We start from the raw sequence: 15,505 nt of genomic DNA, 5'->3' as shown, positions 1-15,505 counted from the left end.
CAAGTCAATGGCGAATGGTAAGTAATCCTAATAAAACACTGCTTTAGCAATATGTCTGAAACTCAAAACAAATGGCAGTACAGAGTAGAAAACACTATTTAGCCAAAAATGTTATTAACGGCTACCAGCGCATTGCCTACCGGCATGCCTAAGAGCCTGTTTAAGCTTGATCCTAAAATGTTGTTGGAGGTTCCGTATGGAGGGTGTGACCCATTTGCGAAGCCTCCTGAGCACTGGCGATTTTAGCATGGGATTCTTGGTGGGCAAAAAAAATAAAGGTTGAATGCATGCCAGCAAAGCCAGTACACAACACGACACTATACAATACATTAATTGCACTATAACGGTGACAAATGGTACCCACAAACTGTTAGGGCCTACATAAAGCTGTCCCAACAGGAGTCCCAACATCTTACCACTTCTACACCTGGTTATCAGTGGAGCCTTGTCTGGTAGCAAAACAGTTCATTCAGCCTCATTTAATGCCTTTAAAAAAAACATAGCTGATATGGCTGAATTGCTTGACAATTGAGATGTACAAACTATGGCATAAGGGATTAGAGGCAACACGTAATTTCGATTAAGACATTAATGAGTGAGCTACTATTTGTTTAGCACTTTTGAAATGTACAGTGACATAATTCAGAACATGGGCAGTTGTTACAGTGATCTCCCTGTACAGCAAGTCAGACCGTAGGATAAATAAAAAGGGCATATAAGCCCTTACATACAACATTTCTCTAAAACAGGTTATAGGCTACATGAGCACCACCAAGTCAGAACAGTAGGAAAAATTAAGAGGGGTAAATAGAACAAATTATTAGGGTAAGGCACATGTGCTACTAACAGCTACGTACACTTAGTATTATTTTCTTAGTTACAGTATACATATCTCCCTGGCATATAACATAATTTATGCAGCAGCATACAAGACATTTTTGGACTCACCTTGTTGTGCTGTGCTCACTTGAACAGGAAGGTGGCACGGCGGGTTTCGTGGGCAAATTTTGTCATCGAAGTCTGGCACTCTCTGGATTTATGGTGCTTTCAAAACAACTGGGAACTCTGAAAAAAAACAAGGTCAAATCATGATGACGTCATTGATCTTCAGGTCGTAGCTCTAGAAAGAGGCCGGATTTATAATTCCGAGTTGGATGACCGTTCAAAGCGTATTTTCCTAGTCGGAGCTTGTATATTCCCGACTTCCCAGTTGTCTTGAACTCACTGAAGTCAAGTTTTTGCAATTCCGAGTTAACAGTTGTTTTGAGTGCGGTACAAATCATGCTTCATTGACAGCATGGCCAATGTTGAATGTTTATCATTTTAAACTTGAAAAAGAGCCCCTTTATCCCAGATTTGGGACCACACAGCCACTGTCATTGATTCCTTCCAAACCACTCATTGTTGAATTTGCGATTTCTAACTTGCTGTGTAATGTTAATGTCCAATGGCCGATGAGCACCGATATGTTTTATCTATCATTTCTCTTCATTATTTCTCTTCATGTGACAAGGATTAAAAAGGATTTGCCAGTAGATTGTCGACTTGATTCATGATGTTGACTGCTAGCTAAGATTTTGGAAGTATGATGTTGACATGATCAGTCCAATCAAAGCTAATGTACATATAACGTAATTTGACGTCATTTTACCTGTGGCCAATGACCTTGGGCCTTCATGGATGGGCATTTCTAATGTAACTCTATGGCAGCATCCAAAGGGTTAGAATTTTCTAGGTCTACCCTTAGACTTGGCGGTGACGTAGTGTCCCCATGAGTGACAGAACACTGAGCAAATCACGGCACAACGCTCCGTATTTTCTGCTGGCTTGCCCCACCACCACATAAAGCACTGAGCTAGGCTGAAACACCTTCCGTTTGGAGCTGTCTCACTCAAGAAAACTAAAAAAGAGACCATTTTCGTATGTGTCTTTATTAACTCAATGTTTGTTTGTTTTTTACATTGTTTGCAAACTAATATGAGACACATATTAATGCCAAAATAACATTTAACTTTCTCTGTAACTTTCTCACTCATCACTATTCATGATTCATTCATGATTTTTCTTAATCATGGCATTATATGGATTGATTTTGAAATTTTCAGAAGCATCTTGTCTACTCACTTAGAAATATAATTACTCCAGTCATCATTCACCATTCAGTTCCTATTGGACAAAATACAACCCAAAATACATCCAAAACAAACTGCAAATACATCCAATGAGTTTTTAAAAGTCACATGCTTGATGTAGTCATTGTGTGCTTGGAACATGGGACCAAATACTACATTTTTGACTACTTCAGTACCCTATAACTATAAATGAAATTTGTCCAAATACGTATTACATCTTCAAATGGGGGGACTATCTCTATGAAGTGCTTTAATTTATAAATGGTAAATCAGATATATATGAACAAAAATTATCCACAAGAATATGAGGTCCAAAAAAGCTGGGAAAAAAACACAAATTCACATCAGTGCTTTTGTTTGGAATCTCCTATTTATCTTGCTATGGAAAAGCTGAAGCACACTTAAAACACACAAATATAGGACAACTCAGACAAATGATTTCTTGCCTATAACAATCTATAACATAGTTTCTGTAAATAGCTCACTTAATGTTCACACTTCGATTATCAGCCATTATAAAGATGAATGTTTTCATTTAATTACCATCCTCAGCTTGCAGCGAACTGAATCCTGTAAATTCCATTCTATGCAGCATATTTCTATGTGCAACGTTCTATACGTTGCGCCCAACTGTCCCGCCTGAAGTTATATTTGAACCAATGGGAATGACAATAAATCTTCAAGGTGACCAATTACATTGCAGATTTTTCACGATGGTCCTTCTTTGACATATGGCCTGCATTTTGGACAACCATGTAGCGATTCAATGTCCCTGCTGAGGACTTAAATATATTAGTATTTGCACTAGCAAATTTGGTCCTCGTCATTTGATTAGATTTATGAAAGAAAATAAGAGCTGGTTACTTACTAGGTTCCACAGGACATTGCAGCCCAGTGGTGGTCGCGAGGATGAGACAGTACGGATACTAGGGAGAGGCCGTGAGGACGAAATTAAGGAAGGTAGTGGGAGGTCTTTCCCTGTCTCGTACTAAACAGCAACCAAGTAGTGTACTGTGGACAGCATTGGAACTCCAACCCGAGGTTCCTAAACGCTATCTGGCTGCTGAAGTGCAGCTTGCCCGTGATAAGGCCAGGGACCAGCCGTGGTGGAAGTGGCAGACGCTGGCATTGGGCTTTTGCGACACCGGTATGCTTTATGATGTGGTGTGAGCGAGCCACATTCACATGTTCTCCAAAAATGGAGACAATACAAGTCATTATAATATTGTGCATCTTAACTAGCTAGCCACCAACTCCGGTAATGCACAGTTTTGGGGCAGATTACTGATAAAAGCAACAGCCCATATTCATATCAAGGTAACGTAGTTATGTTTACTGTCTGAAGGATTTGTCATAAGAAGGCTCCTTATCGAGAGCGAGCATGGAGGGGCGTTGTGGATTTAGCCAACTTTGCTAGTTAGCTCAGTGCAACACTTCTGCTTTTAACTAGATTTTAAATTGTTTTCACTAAACGCATACATGTTAACATTTTAACTGGGAGGTTGATTTGTGCGGGTTTACAGAGTTGTGTTGTCAAGGTTTACTTGATTAATGTTGTCACGGGCTATAGCAATCCAGCTAGCTAACGTTAGCTAAGTAACCCGGGTCAAACTCGTGCCCCTAATGAAGGAGTACAAAGTGGTTGTGCTGGGAAGCGGCGGCGTCGGCAAGTCCGCGCTGACTGTCCAGTTTGTCACGGGCACATTCATCGAGAAATATGACCCTACAATTGAGGACTTCTATCGGAAAGAGATTGAAGTGGACTCGTCGCCTTCGGTGCTGGAGATCCTTGACACGGCAGGGACAGAACAGTTCGCCTCCATGAGGGACCTGTACATCAAGAACGGCCAAGGTTTCATACTTGTCTACAGTCTCGTCAATCAACAGTCATTTCAGGTAAAGGGCCTTTATCTGGTGTTACCTGCCAACATGTCAAGGAGCCTGCAACCTCTTGATAGAGTTGTAGCCATGTTTTAAATGGGCCTACTGAGCAATGCCTATTGTATTCATATCATTCTGAGTGCATCATTCCTAAAAACCATTGACAGCCTAATCTCTACAATATAAATCCATAAACCTCTCTTCTACCCCATTTCCATAAGTCTGTCCTCTACACACTGAAAGTTTAAGATCAACAGGTTAGAAGAGTGGCCAAAGGGCTGCTACTTAACCCATTGATATACATTGAAGAGCTAGGCAGCAATAACTGTTGCGCAAACATTTCCCCACAGTTCCTGAGAATATCCTTATATCCATCCCTAAATTCCTCCCCCCTTTGCTCCCCAGGACATCAGACCGATGCGAGACCAGATCGTGCGGGTCAAGCGCTTTGAGAAGGTGCCACTGATCCTGGTGGGGAACAAGGTGGACCTGGAGTCTGAGAGGGAGGTGGCGGGTGCAGACGGTCGGGCCCTGGCCCAGGAGTGGGGCTGCCCCTTCATCGAGACCTCAGCCAAGAGCAAGACCATGGTGGACGAGCTGTTTGCTGAGATCGTCCGTCAGATGAACTATGCCACGCTGCCAGAGAAACAGGAGCAGTGCTGCACGGCCTGTGTGGTGCAGTGAGGAAGTAGGGGACACTGTCCCCTCTACACCTCTCTCCCAGGTAAGAGACTGAAGCACTACACTTTACCCTCCACACACACACACAGTAGGACAAAGAAGTGTAAATGCACAATAGGCTTGTCACTGACAATGGGCAAGAATTCACAGGTTGTGAAAAGATGTATGGACATGGGTAGCAGAAGTGTAGAGTTCATAATGGGTGTACAAAAAATGTACTTGCGGAGGAAGGGAGATGAGAGGATCAGGGGTGGAACAAAATTACAGCTGTTAGATAAAGCAGACAGGGAAGGGGGTTTGCTTCTCAGATTGCCTGTTATCATTAGATCAGATGAAGAATGTGGCGTGAAGAACCCAACTGTCTGAGCAGTGAGCACAAGGGCAGAAAATAAGAGTAAGAGAAGAGGCTGTCAGTGTAAAGGCAGAGGGACTAGACTTATGAGCCACAGAGAGGGTAGGTCCCAGACAAAGGAAAACGCAGCATCCTGAATATAAATTGATGTTTCAAAACAGGAAGCAGATTTTCTGCACTGTGTGAGAACTACCCCCTGCCTTCCCCACACAAACTGCAGACACACATACACATTGAGGTATTGGTTGTTTTTAACTGGGTTTCACAGTTTACATATTGATGAAATGCTAATTTCCTTAACTGTGTAAAGGTCTTAATTACACAAATATGAATATCTTCATACTGTCTCAACACCTAGTGGTGTCTTCAGTCTTTCCTTTACTCTGTCGGTAAGTAAAATAGTACTTTTTTTGTTCTCCATCATCATTATTTGGCAGGATCTCTCCCAACTGGCTCCTGCTTTGATGACCCAGGAACCACTTCAGCTCGATCACACCTTTTGACCTCTCCAGCTGGCAGTGTTACCTACAGTACCAGAGAGCAGATTCTTGTCTGTCCATAATCCAATTCAAGTGAGTCTTGAGCCTGCCCAACCTTTGATATCTTGACTGTGGAACACATTCACCTACAGACTCACTGGCCTTCATGATGACCCGGCCCAGGGAAGACCCACTTTTCAATGTGTAGAGGATAACCTTTATGAGGATGAAGGATTGTCTATGGATTTCTATTTTCTCATTTGGGGTTGGGGAGTGCTGGGGCAATGAGCAGCGATCTGTTCAGGACCACAACAAAGCTTTTTGAAGCTGCTCCGTCATTAGTTCCCCTGGTTTTACTTTTTACTTGTATCCATTTATTAAATCTGGTATCTAATTTTAAAGTAATAACGGACATGCAGGTTGAGGACTCGGGTCAGAATTTATTCAAACCGTGGTAAATGTATGATTGCTGTGGTTTATAGGGCCTAAAACCAACTGTATGGTGGTTATAAAGCAGACCACCCTTCAACTTTCTTTTTTTCGATGGGCATGGTCGAGCCAGGTCTCCAAGCATGAAACATTCACGTTGAGCACTATGCATGTTTGTTTTCTGGTTGCCGCTGTGTGGTTTGCTTTAAAGACAGGAGATACAGTTTCCTCTTAGTCATGCAAATGACTAATATGTTACATGGTTTGATCAAATTCTGACCCTAAACAATCTAACTTGCCCTGAACCACATGTCAAGCACGATGTGCTGAGGGCAGTGTCTGCAGGTTTTTACGCCACTCTTGTACTTTATTGATGAATTAAGGTCAACGATTATTAAGGAACTCCACTCAACTGGTTGCCTTGGTCTTAATTGAAAGAAAAAACCTGCACACACTAGGCCCTCCATGGAATGAGTTTGACACCCCTGCCCTAAATGATCTAACTTACATTGTTACTTTTGTTTTTGCTTTTCTCATAACATATTTATTAAAATATCTAATTGCTTTGTTAGCCAATTATCAACTTTTTTTTTATATACTTTTGGGTTTGCTTTTGTGACTTCACAGTGTGTTGTTTTTGAAGATGAGAATTAAGAGCCTTAAATGCTTTCAGTCTTACATTGGTTTCTGTGTGGTTATTGTCTTACTTCCAACTTTTCAATGTAATTACTGCCATCATGTAGTACAAATCTGATACCAAGATTGAAGAACACTGGCCAGAGGGGTATCCTAAGAAGCAAGCTAGATCTACTCTGGGTTTTCTAAAGCTAACCAGCTTCAGTAAGCCTCACATTCCAGCTTCATCTGTACTAAGACAGTGGATATAACTAGCAGGCTCGTAACTGCATGTCGCACGTGGTTAGTCGAACGCCAAACTCTTCATTGAGACTGCTGAAACCTCAATGGATTGGGAAGTCTGACACATTTTCACTTGTGCTGAAATCAAAATGAAGAAATGTACCTGACTAAGGTATTTTTACATGACTGGTTACCTCGCTGAAGGATACCTCTGATCAAGTGGTCACACGTTTGGTGTCCTGAATCACTATTGGTAAGGACGTGCGCTTACATTTCTGGTTTAGACTGTTACATTATTACAGCTGATCTACTGTACCAGTCAAAAGGTTGGACACCTACTCATTCAAGGGTTGTTATTTTTTTTAGTTCCTACATTGTAGAATAATAGTGAAGACATCAACTGTGGAATCATGTATTAACCAAAAAAGTGTTAAACAAATAAAAAAAAATATTTGAGATTCTTCAACGTAGCCTTGATGACAGCTTTGCACACGCTTAGCATTCTCTCAACCAGCTTCACCTGGAATGCTTTTCCAACAATTATTCTACAATGTTGAAAATAGTCAAAAATAATAACTGCTTGAATGAGTAGGTGTGTCCAAACTTTTGACTGGTACTGTTTTGGGGTTTCAACTGGCACAAGGCTACCTTCAGAAGAGTCTTGTGAGTGTCTTAGTAAGTAAGCCGAACTGTTCGGGCAGTACAGACAATTTCTTGAGAAGACTGAATTTTAGGATGTCTCATTGTCTGAAAAACGCTGCTTAAACAGCCTAATTTTAATTGGGACTTCTGTATTATGCTAATTTGATTTTGACGGGGGCATCGATTCTAGGGGGATATTTACCATCCCTCCACATTGTAAATATGGCACTGGAATATGGCACTGGAACTGACCTTTTATATAGTATTGTAATGAAACAGGCAGGGAGCAGGCCTCGAACCCTTGACCTTCTAGCCCGAAGTCCAGCGCGCCATCGGTGTGTCCCAAGAGCATGCTCAAGCATCAGAGTTGATATCCGTGCTTAGAAACCCAGGGTCGTTACAGTATGTTATGCTTACTTACAGTACTTTCTCATGTTCTTATTTGTATTGTGTTTTTTGTTCTACGTTATGTTATTTTTAGTATTACTTTGTTATTGGATTACTACATCGTTGGGTTTAGAGCTTTCAAGAAAGCCATTTCACTGTACTTGTGCACGTGGCATTAAAATGTGAAACTTGGTTTAATATTCAGATTAAACCACTCAAGTGGCCTTAAGGTTGGGCCATTTTGGCTGAGACGAGGCTACTTACTTTTACTTTGCTCAATATTCGTTTAGAATATGGTGTAGGACAGTTATGATTTTCTATCATGTAGAAAGAATAGTGGCAGCTCTCTATAATATACTGTATTTCTATCTACAACGTTATATGTGTTACACACAGTAAGGCCAAGTACTGTCACACAATCAGCCACGAGGGGGCAGCATTATCTTATTTGAAAGCAGATATTCATCATAGTAGATTCTTCAGCATTTGAGGTGTCTAACCGATTTAAGTATTTTCACATCACTAGCGTAGTTTTCTAAATTGTCAGAGGGATACTACCACTGTTTCTACAGTATTACAATAATACCACACTTCTTACTCGGCGGAGAAAATGTCGAGGCTGCAGGTAAATCTCCAAATCTCCTTTAGGTGGCAGAGTGATGTATTATTGTGAGTAAATTAAAAAAAATGCGAACGTGACGTCAAGCTACTGACAGATGTAAACAAACAATCGATATATTTTGGTACAAGTACTGTAACATTTGATAACATTAGTTACATGCGTAACCATGAAGAGGGTATTTGTTACTGTAGGAACAACGAGCTTTGATGACCTATTTGAACGTGTTACTTCCCCTGAAGCTGTTCAAGTGAGTAGGATCTGTGAAAATGGCTACATAAGCTAGCCCGTTCAAATAGACGGTAAATGTTATTTAAGCAATACGGCCCGAGGTGGTGTGGTATATGGCCAATATACTACAGCTAAGTGCTTCTCTAATGCACGACGCAACGTGGAGTGCCAGGATATAACCGTGGTTTATTGGCCATATATCACAAACCCCTGAGGTGCCTTATTGCTATTATAAACTGGTTACCAAAGTAATTAGAGCAGTAAAAATAAATGTTTTGTCATACCCATGCTATATGGTTTGATATACTACGGCCAAGTACCCAATTGTCATAAATGAGTAAAAGTAAAGATACCTTTATAGAAAATGTGTTAAATATACTTAAATATCAAAAGTAAATGTAATTGCAAAAATATACTTAAGTTGTAAAAGTAGAAATCATTTCAAATTGCTTATATTAAGCAAACCAGATGGCATCATTTTTATTTTATTTTTTACAAATAGCCAGGGTCACACTTTCAGCACTCAGACATCATTTACAAATTAAGCATTTATGTTTAGTGAGTTTGACCAGATCAGAGGTAGTAGGGATGACCAGGGATGGATGTTCTCTTGATAATTGCATGAATTTGACAATTTTCCTGTCCTGCTAAGCATTCAAAATGTAACACGTCATTTTGGGTGTCAGGGAAAATTTATGTAGTAAAAAGTACATTATTTTCTTTGGGAATAAAAGTTGTCAAAAATATATATAGTCAAGTAAAGTACAGATACCCTAAACAACTACTTAATTAGTGCTTTAAAGTATTTTAACTTAAATACTTTACACCACTGGCTCTAATACTCTGACTCAACACAAATACACTCTACTCTGCACACGATACAGTTTAGGAAACAATTGTAATTTAACTTTAATATAAGTGAGAAATACTTGTTCAAATACAAAAGATACTTACTGTAAGCAGTTTAGGAAAGTTGCACCCAGTTGTATTTTGAGAGAAACACAGGAAATGTGGGATGGAATGGTCCAGTGGAAATGCGAGTGCAACGTAAGAGGATGTGTCTTAGCCAAGGCGGCGTGTGAAAACCGCCGGATGCAAGCAAGTGTATCTTTTTGTATTTTTTAAATTATTTCACGCTTATATGAAAGTTAAGCTCCAAAGGTTTGCAAAACTGTATCGCAAATTAGGAGTATTTCTGTTTAGACAGAGCTTTGGGATTAAACATAGCATCGGGTTTGTAGTTCACTTGGGAGCCAGCTGTGATCAGTAACATCCGCTGAGAACCCAAGGGAGGGCCGGTTGTAAACTAGGTATACCCAACTTGGGTTCATGAGCTCGAGCTAGCCAGCTGGCCTCAAAAACTAGACAATGATAAGTTGTGTAGATGTGCCATACCCTTTCATTGTTCCTTATCTTTCTTGAAAGCCCGCGGCTATCAACATTTGGTCCTGCAGGTTGGACGAAGCTCCATCTTCCCAGATTCAGACAGCTGTCACAAGCTCACGTTAGAGGCCTTTAAATTCAAGGATTCCACCGCTGAAGATGTCAAATGTGCCGACCTGGATATCAGCCATGCTGTTGTGTACAATGTCCGAAGAAATAAAAAAGCTAAACTACCAAACAATTTTGCTGGTGTTGATAATTTATGATAATTTATAATAATGAAATGCCTCTTCTTGTATTCTCAGGGGAAGGTAGTTGTCTGGAGACCCTTGGTTCAGGCAAGCCACTGTTAGTGGTGTTCAATGGCAACTTATGGACATTCACCAGCTAGAGCTGGCCAGACAGCTACACCAAGACCTACTGTACTTCACTGCCAGGTCAGTGTAAATCCTCATGTGCAACTTAATCATGAAGACTCACACTTTGTCAATCTAACATATTGTACATTTCTGCTAATGAAGTCCCAGAGTTGTCAAACTGATTGAAATTCATTGGGTCAACTTATAAATCTCATTTTGTCTCAAATTTCACAGCAATCTCACTGAGACCTTGAGGACGATGGACCTTTCGGTTCTCTCACCCTTCTTACCTAGACAACCAAATCATTTTGCCAATTTCCTGGACAAGGCCCTTGGTGTTCAATGATTCCAGCGCAGGGAAATATCTGAGGTCGACTCTGTGTTCTTTTATGGTCTCTGGAGATGTTTGCACTCTGAAACTCTCCTCATCTTTGAGATGAACTGGCGGTGGGGTTGGACAGAGGGAAGCCTGGGCCCCATGTGCCCGGCTTCTAGGTTCTCCTATCAGCATGCAGAGCAAACGCCAGAATGCGACGTCAGTCTATGCAAGACTTTAAGATTAAGAATCTGTTAAAAGGTCTGGCCATGTTCTATTTCATCTAGTTGAAGACAGGCTGATTAGGCATTAGATGCTGACTTTTTAATGGTGGAAGGGGTATGTTTTCAACTTGAAATGATAGGAAAGACACTCACGGATGTAGATACAGTGTATTGTAACTCTCATTTCTATGATTTGTTATGAACAGAACAACTTAAAAATATGTATAATTTGATGTGCTGTTTGGTGTGCTGTTCATATATGCTGTTGTCTCGATTATACTGTTGTTGTTGTCTGAAGTGTAATTAAGCTTCTCCTTCACTCCTCGTGACACTGGTCAGCACACTGTAATAAGGCTGGCATAGACAACAGTGGGGTTGCACTCTGACATGAAAACAAACACCACATCCTGTTCAGATGGAGATTAGCACAGATGGAGAAAGCCGCCTCGAAAATTATGGGATCAAAGTTGTGAAGCCAACAAGAGAAGAGAGCACTCCTGTGAAATCACAATTCATATTATGACTTCATAACCATGTATCCAATGATTCCAATCCATGGAATGTTTCTCAAAAAGCTTTCGTGACTTTAGGCTTCTCATTATCGCAAGGGACTCCGGTTCCTCAGCTTCCTGAGTGATGTTCATCTGTATTAAACATGGAGGTAAGGCCAAAGTTATAAAATGCATTCCGCTAGTGTCACATTTGATGTTTGCAGTGTTAGAAACTGTATTTCACACAATTTCTTTATTCTCATCCTATCTCCTCACAGACAATGAGCAGTTTCTGGCCAACACCAACTGCCCTGTGGTTCTCCTGCTGCAGTACATGAGAGCTAAGATGGGCCTGCCGGAGACAGGTGGGAGTTGATGATGACAGCTTCCTGATTGAAATGCTGCTGTGCCGATCGTCTCTTACAGACTAGGGGGGTCTTAAGTCTATCCTAAATTTAGTTTCACTGCTGTAACTAAAGCAGGGAATGTGGATGGGGAGCGCTGATGTGAGAGTCAGGGATTTGGTTGGGGGGGCCAGCGGCATGTGAGTGGGGGTTCACCGGCTGGTGTTAAATATTTCACACTGCTCAACTCGAAGGGTGTCTGCTTACACCTGCTGGGTCCTGCCACACTTACCACTGTGTTGCCGCTAAGCCCAGAACAAGCGCCATGCACTAATGAAGCTATCTATCATTACCACTCTCATTAGCACTGAGATTAATGGGGCTTGCTGATGAGTGGGTTTGACTACCGCAAGACTATCAGTAGTAAATCCTGCACTCTGGCTCTGCCCCTCATCAGCCATCTTTATGTTATGCTACATATTCAACCAGTTTTGGCTCTTTCTCTACGTACAGATAGATTTGTCTTAAATGTGTGTGTTTGTGTGTGTGCGCGTGTTTCAGAGCTGGTGGATCTGTGTGATGACCGTGGGGCTCTGAAGCTTCTCTTCCTGTCCCAGCAGCCTCAGGAGTGTGCCAGCCGACTACTTCCTCCCCGCTGCTCCCTCACATTCTGCATTGTGAATCGTGAGTTCTATACATAATAGAAGTCGAACCAATGGAGTGGACAAGTCCTCTATGAAACTATTCCTAGTTACCAAAAATAAGTTTCTATACATGGCTCTTCTTTGTTTTGAAGTTTATGTTTATCTTATCAGGAAACCCAAAGGATGGTGCCTATATTTCCATCACCCCCTTAGTGGCCAACCCAGACCCTGCATTTCTGGGTAACAATAAACTCTGCTTGTTAATTATGTGTGTGCATTCAGATAAAGTATTTCATGTGTGTCTTCTGGAGGATTGATTTGTTTACCCATTGTCTTAGCGTGTGTACATATGTTGTTCCTGTTTGTATGTGTATCAGAGACTCTGCAGACACAGACTGACAGCCTGGAGAGGGCTCGTCTCAGACAGCTCCGCTCTCAGGAGGACCGCAGAGCCACGGAGGCGCCCTCTCAGACCCAACCCACACAAACCGTGAGTATGTGTGCTGTGTGTGTGCTGTGTGTGTGTGTGTGTGTGTGTGTGTGTGTGTGTGTGTGTGTGTGTGTGTGTGTGTGTGTGTGTGTGTGTGTGTGTGTGTGTGTGTGTGTGTGTGTGTGTGTGTGTGTGTGTGTGCACTCCACCAATTATTTGGACAAAATAGAAGTATTAGAAGATTTCCAACTTTTGTACTGTGTCCCACAGGCTAAGGGCCGGGGTCGTGCGGTACATATGGACACCCCTGATGATGAACCCTCCAATCGCCGGACTGGAGGCAGGAGGAGCAGGAACTGAAAGAACCTATCAATTTTACAATAATTGATGTGCATATACATTTTGAAATGTAATAAAGTGGACACTGAATCTATCTAAGTCTACGCCAGCCAATGGTCATTAGTGTTGAATAGTACGGTAGATCAAAATAGAAATCTGTTATACAATTGCTACGCTCCCATGTCTAATACACTTTATGTTCTGAAAGGAAGAGAGTTTTAACATGGTCCCTTGAAGTTAAGCCATAGATGATGTCACCTTCTGCTTCTGTGATTGGTGGGTATGAATACCTGTTCCTTACCAAGCTTTACCAGTTGGGAAAATTGGATGGAAATGACTGATTTGGGATAAATATATTTAGAAAGGGTGCGAAATCGTGACTGAAGCTCTGACATCAGTGTTTATTTTCCAAGAGTAAGAGTTATGTTATGTTGTCTTTTAATCTTGCTTTGCTCAACAGGTGTTGAGGTGTTGTTGCAATAATTATGTGTCTTGCAATATGTTCAACATGCACAATTGACTTTTGAAGGCTTTATCAGAATTTCATTTATCTTGAAATTAATTTCCCTTGACCAGTGAGGGATCTTAAATTAGGGGTGGTATGTTGGGGCTATCTGCCAGAGGGACTGAATGAGGGGTGTGACAGTGTTCTATTCTCTTTTCTGAAGGTTTATTTAGCCACCTCTGGTGGGTGGCCTGGCACTTTGAAACAGGAAGTTGTGGGTTAAATGCCAGCAGGTGGTTCCTCCCAGTGTTTGTGGTGTACCATCTTCTAAATTATGTACAAGGCCTGGGTCAGATAGTTTTAATAACAGATAACTTCCCTTCCTAGAATCACTGGATTATTTTCTTAATGTATGTCTGTGGAAGGCCTAATAACGTTTGAGGAACAAAGGCCTTTGGGATTTTGTGATGAAGTTCCATTTGAAGTTTAGTTTTAATTTCATTCAACTGGTTTTTACCCAAACTGAAACAAGTACTGTACTTGTTTGGTCCTTTCCAAAGTGATTACCTCAAGAAAAGGAAGAAGGAGGCATGTTATAAGTATTTGAATAGGGCCACTGTGTCAGGCCATACAACTGTGTCTTGCAGATGGCCTAACCACTTGCTAAATACTGTGAAGAAAATAGGGAAGAAAGAGAAACAGCTGAGCTGTTCTTGTAAAAGGTTACATTGAGAATCTAGACATCATTTAGAAAGTGGAATGCAACATAAAAAATAAATTTTCCATGCCATTATCTAATTCGGGATTTGCTTGCTGTGTGATTCTTCTCTTTGATTGAGATTTGATTTACCCAATCTCTAGAACATCTACACTGTATATAAAAGAACGAGCAGTATACACTGATTGTAAAAAAACATATTGAGCACCCCCTTTTGCCCTCAGAACAGCCGCAATTCATTACGGCATAGACTCTACAAGATGTTGAAAGTATTTCACAGGGATGCTGGCCCATGTTGACTCCAATGCTTCCCACAGTTGTGTCAAGTTGGCTGGATGTCCTTTTGGTGGTGGACCATTCTTGATACACACTGGAACTGTTGACTGTGAAAAACCCAGCCTCGTTGCAGTTCTTGACACACTCAAACCGGTGAGCCTGGCACCTACTACCATACCCCATTCAAAGGCACTATATATCTTGTCTTGCTCATTCACCATCTGAATGGCACACATACACAATCCATATCTCATGGCTTAAACATCCTTATTTAACCTGTCTCCTCCCCTTCATCTACACAGATTTGAAGTGGATTTAATAAGTGACATGGATTCACGTGGATTCACCTTGTCAGTATGTCATGGAAGAGCAGGTGTTCTTAATGTTTTGTACACTCTATGTATATGCTATTTCACTTTTTATCCCGCAAATATCCATTCAATATTTCCATTAGCCTACTTTCTTGCTATAGTAAATCAGAACATTGTGTATGAAATCATGATTTAGCATGCCATGTAATAGTTACATCACTTCATGAATTTAGGAGATGAGATCATTGGGTTATTAACTATTCCAAGAAGTTTTAAAAGTCTTTGCCCTTTGCTGCAAAACAGCTTGATCAGGTTCCTATCAGATTTGTTGAGACCACATGACAGCTTTATGCAGCCCTTTCACATCACAATCATTTAGACTTGACCAATCATGGAATGTTCTAACGTTTAAAAAAATATATGCAATTGCCCCTCCAGTTCAATTGTGGAAAGGTTGCGCTTTATTCTGATTATTTAGATTAGAGTTATCTGGTTCAGACTGGTCTTGCATGTCTGCCAAAATGGCTATCACAT

At 41.0% G+C, this 15,505-nt stretch overlaps 2 protein-coding genes across 6 annotated transcripts; both read left to right on the top strand.

Annotated features, from left to right (window-relative positions):
• Nucleotides 1-2,800: 2,800 nt before the first annotated feature.
• On the top strand, nt 2,801-8,034 carry LOC139366259 (ras-related protein Rap-2c). Of its 2 annotated transcripts, none has more exons than XM_071103538.1 (3): nt 2,801-4,028; nt 4,419-4,737; nt 5,484-8,034. In XM_071103538.1, exons 1-2 carry the CDS (start codon nt 3,756-3,758, stop codon nt 4,695-4,697), a joined length of 552 nt encoding a protein of 183 aa, XP_070959639.1. In that variant the 5' UTR covers nt 2,801-3,755; the 3' UTR covers nt 4,698-4,737; nt 5,484-8,034. The 2 variants fall into 2 exon arrangements, with proteins under 2 accessions (XP_070959639.1, XP_070959640.1); XM_071103539.1 differs by lacking the exon at nt 5,484-8,034 and adding an exon at nt 5,208-5,284 and having other exon boundaries at nt 2,843-4,028.
• Nucleotides 8,035-8,334: 300 nt separating this feature from the next.
• On the top strand, nt 8,335-14,467 carry c14hxorf65 (chromosome 14 CXorf65 homolog). Of its 4 annotated transcripts, XM_071103537.1 has the most exons (8): nt 8,335-8,466; nt 10,380-10,511; nt 10,668-11,634; nt 11,743-11,829; nt 12,370-12,492; nt 12,624-12,692; nt 12,830-12,942; nt 13,153-14,467. In XM_071103537.1, exons 3-8 carry the CDS (start codon nt 11,610-11,612, stop codon nt 13,240-13,242), a joined length of 507 nt encoding a protein of 168 aa, XP_070959638.1. In that variant the 5' UTR covers nt 8,335-8,466; nt 10,380-10,511; nt 10,668-11,609; the 3' UTR covers nt 13,243-14,467. The 4 variants fall into 4 exon arrangements, with proteins under 4 accessions (XP_070959638.1, XP_070959635.1, XP_070959637.1 ...); XM_071103534.1 differs by having other exon boundaries at nt 10,668-11,829; XM_071103536.1 differs by having other exon boundaries at nt 8,390-8,466; nt 10,117-10,511; nt 10,668-11,829.
• Nucleotides 14,468-15,505: the final 1,038 nt, after the last annotated feature.

This window comes from Oncorhynchus clarkii, chromosome 14 (genome assembly GCF_045791955.1).
Source record: "Oncorhynchus clarkii lewisi isolate Uvic-CL-2024 chromosome 14, UVic_Ocla_1.0, whole genome shotgun sequence".
Lineage (NCBI taxonomy): Eukaryota > Metazoa > Chordata > Actinopteri > Salmoniformes > Salmonidae > Oncorhynchus > Oncorhynchus clarkii.
This window is presented reverse-complemented; position numbering and strand designations above follow the sequence as displayed.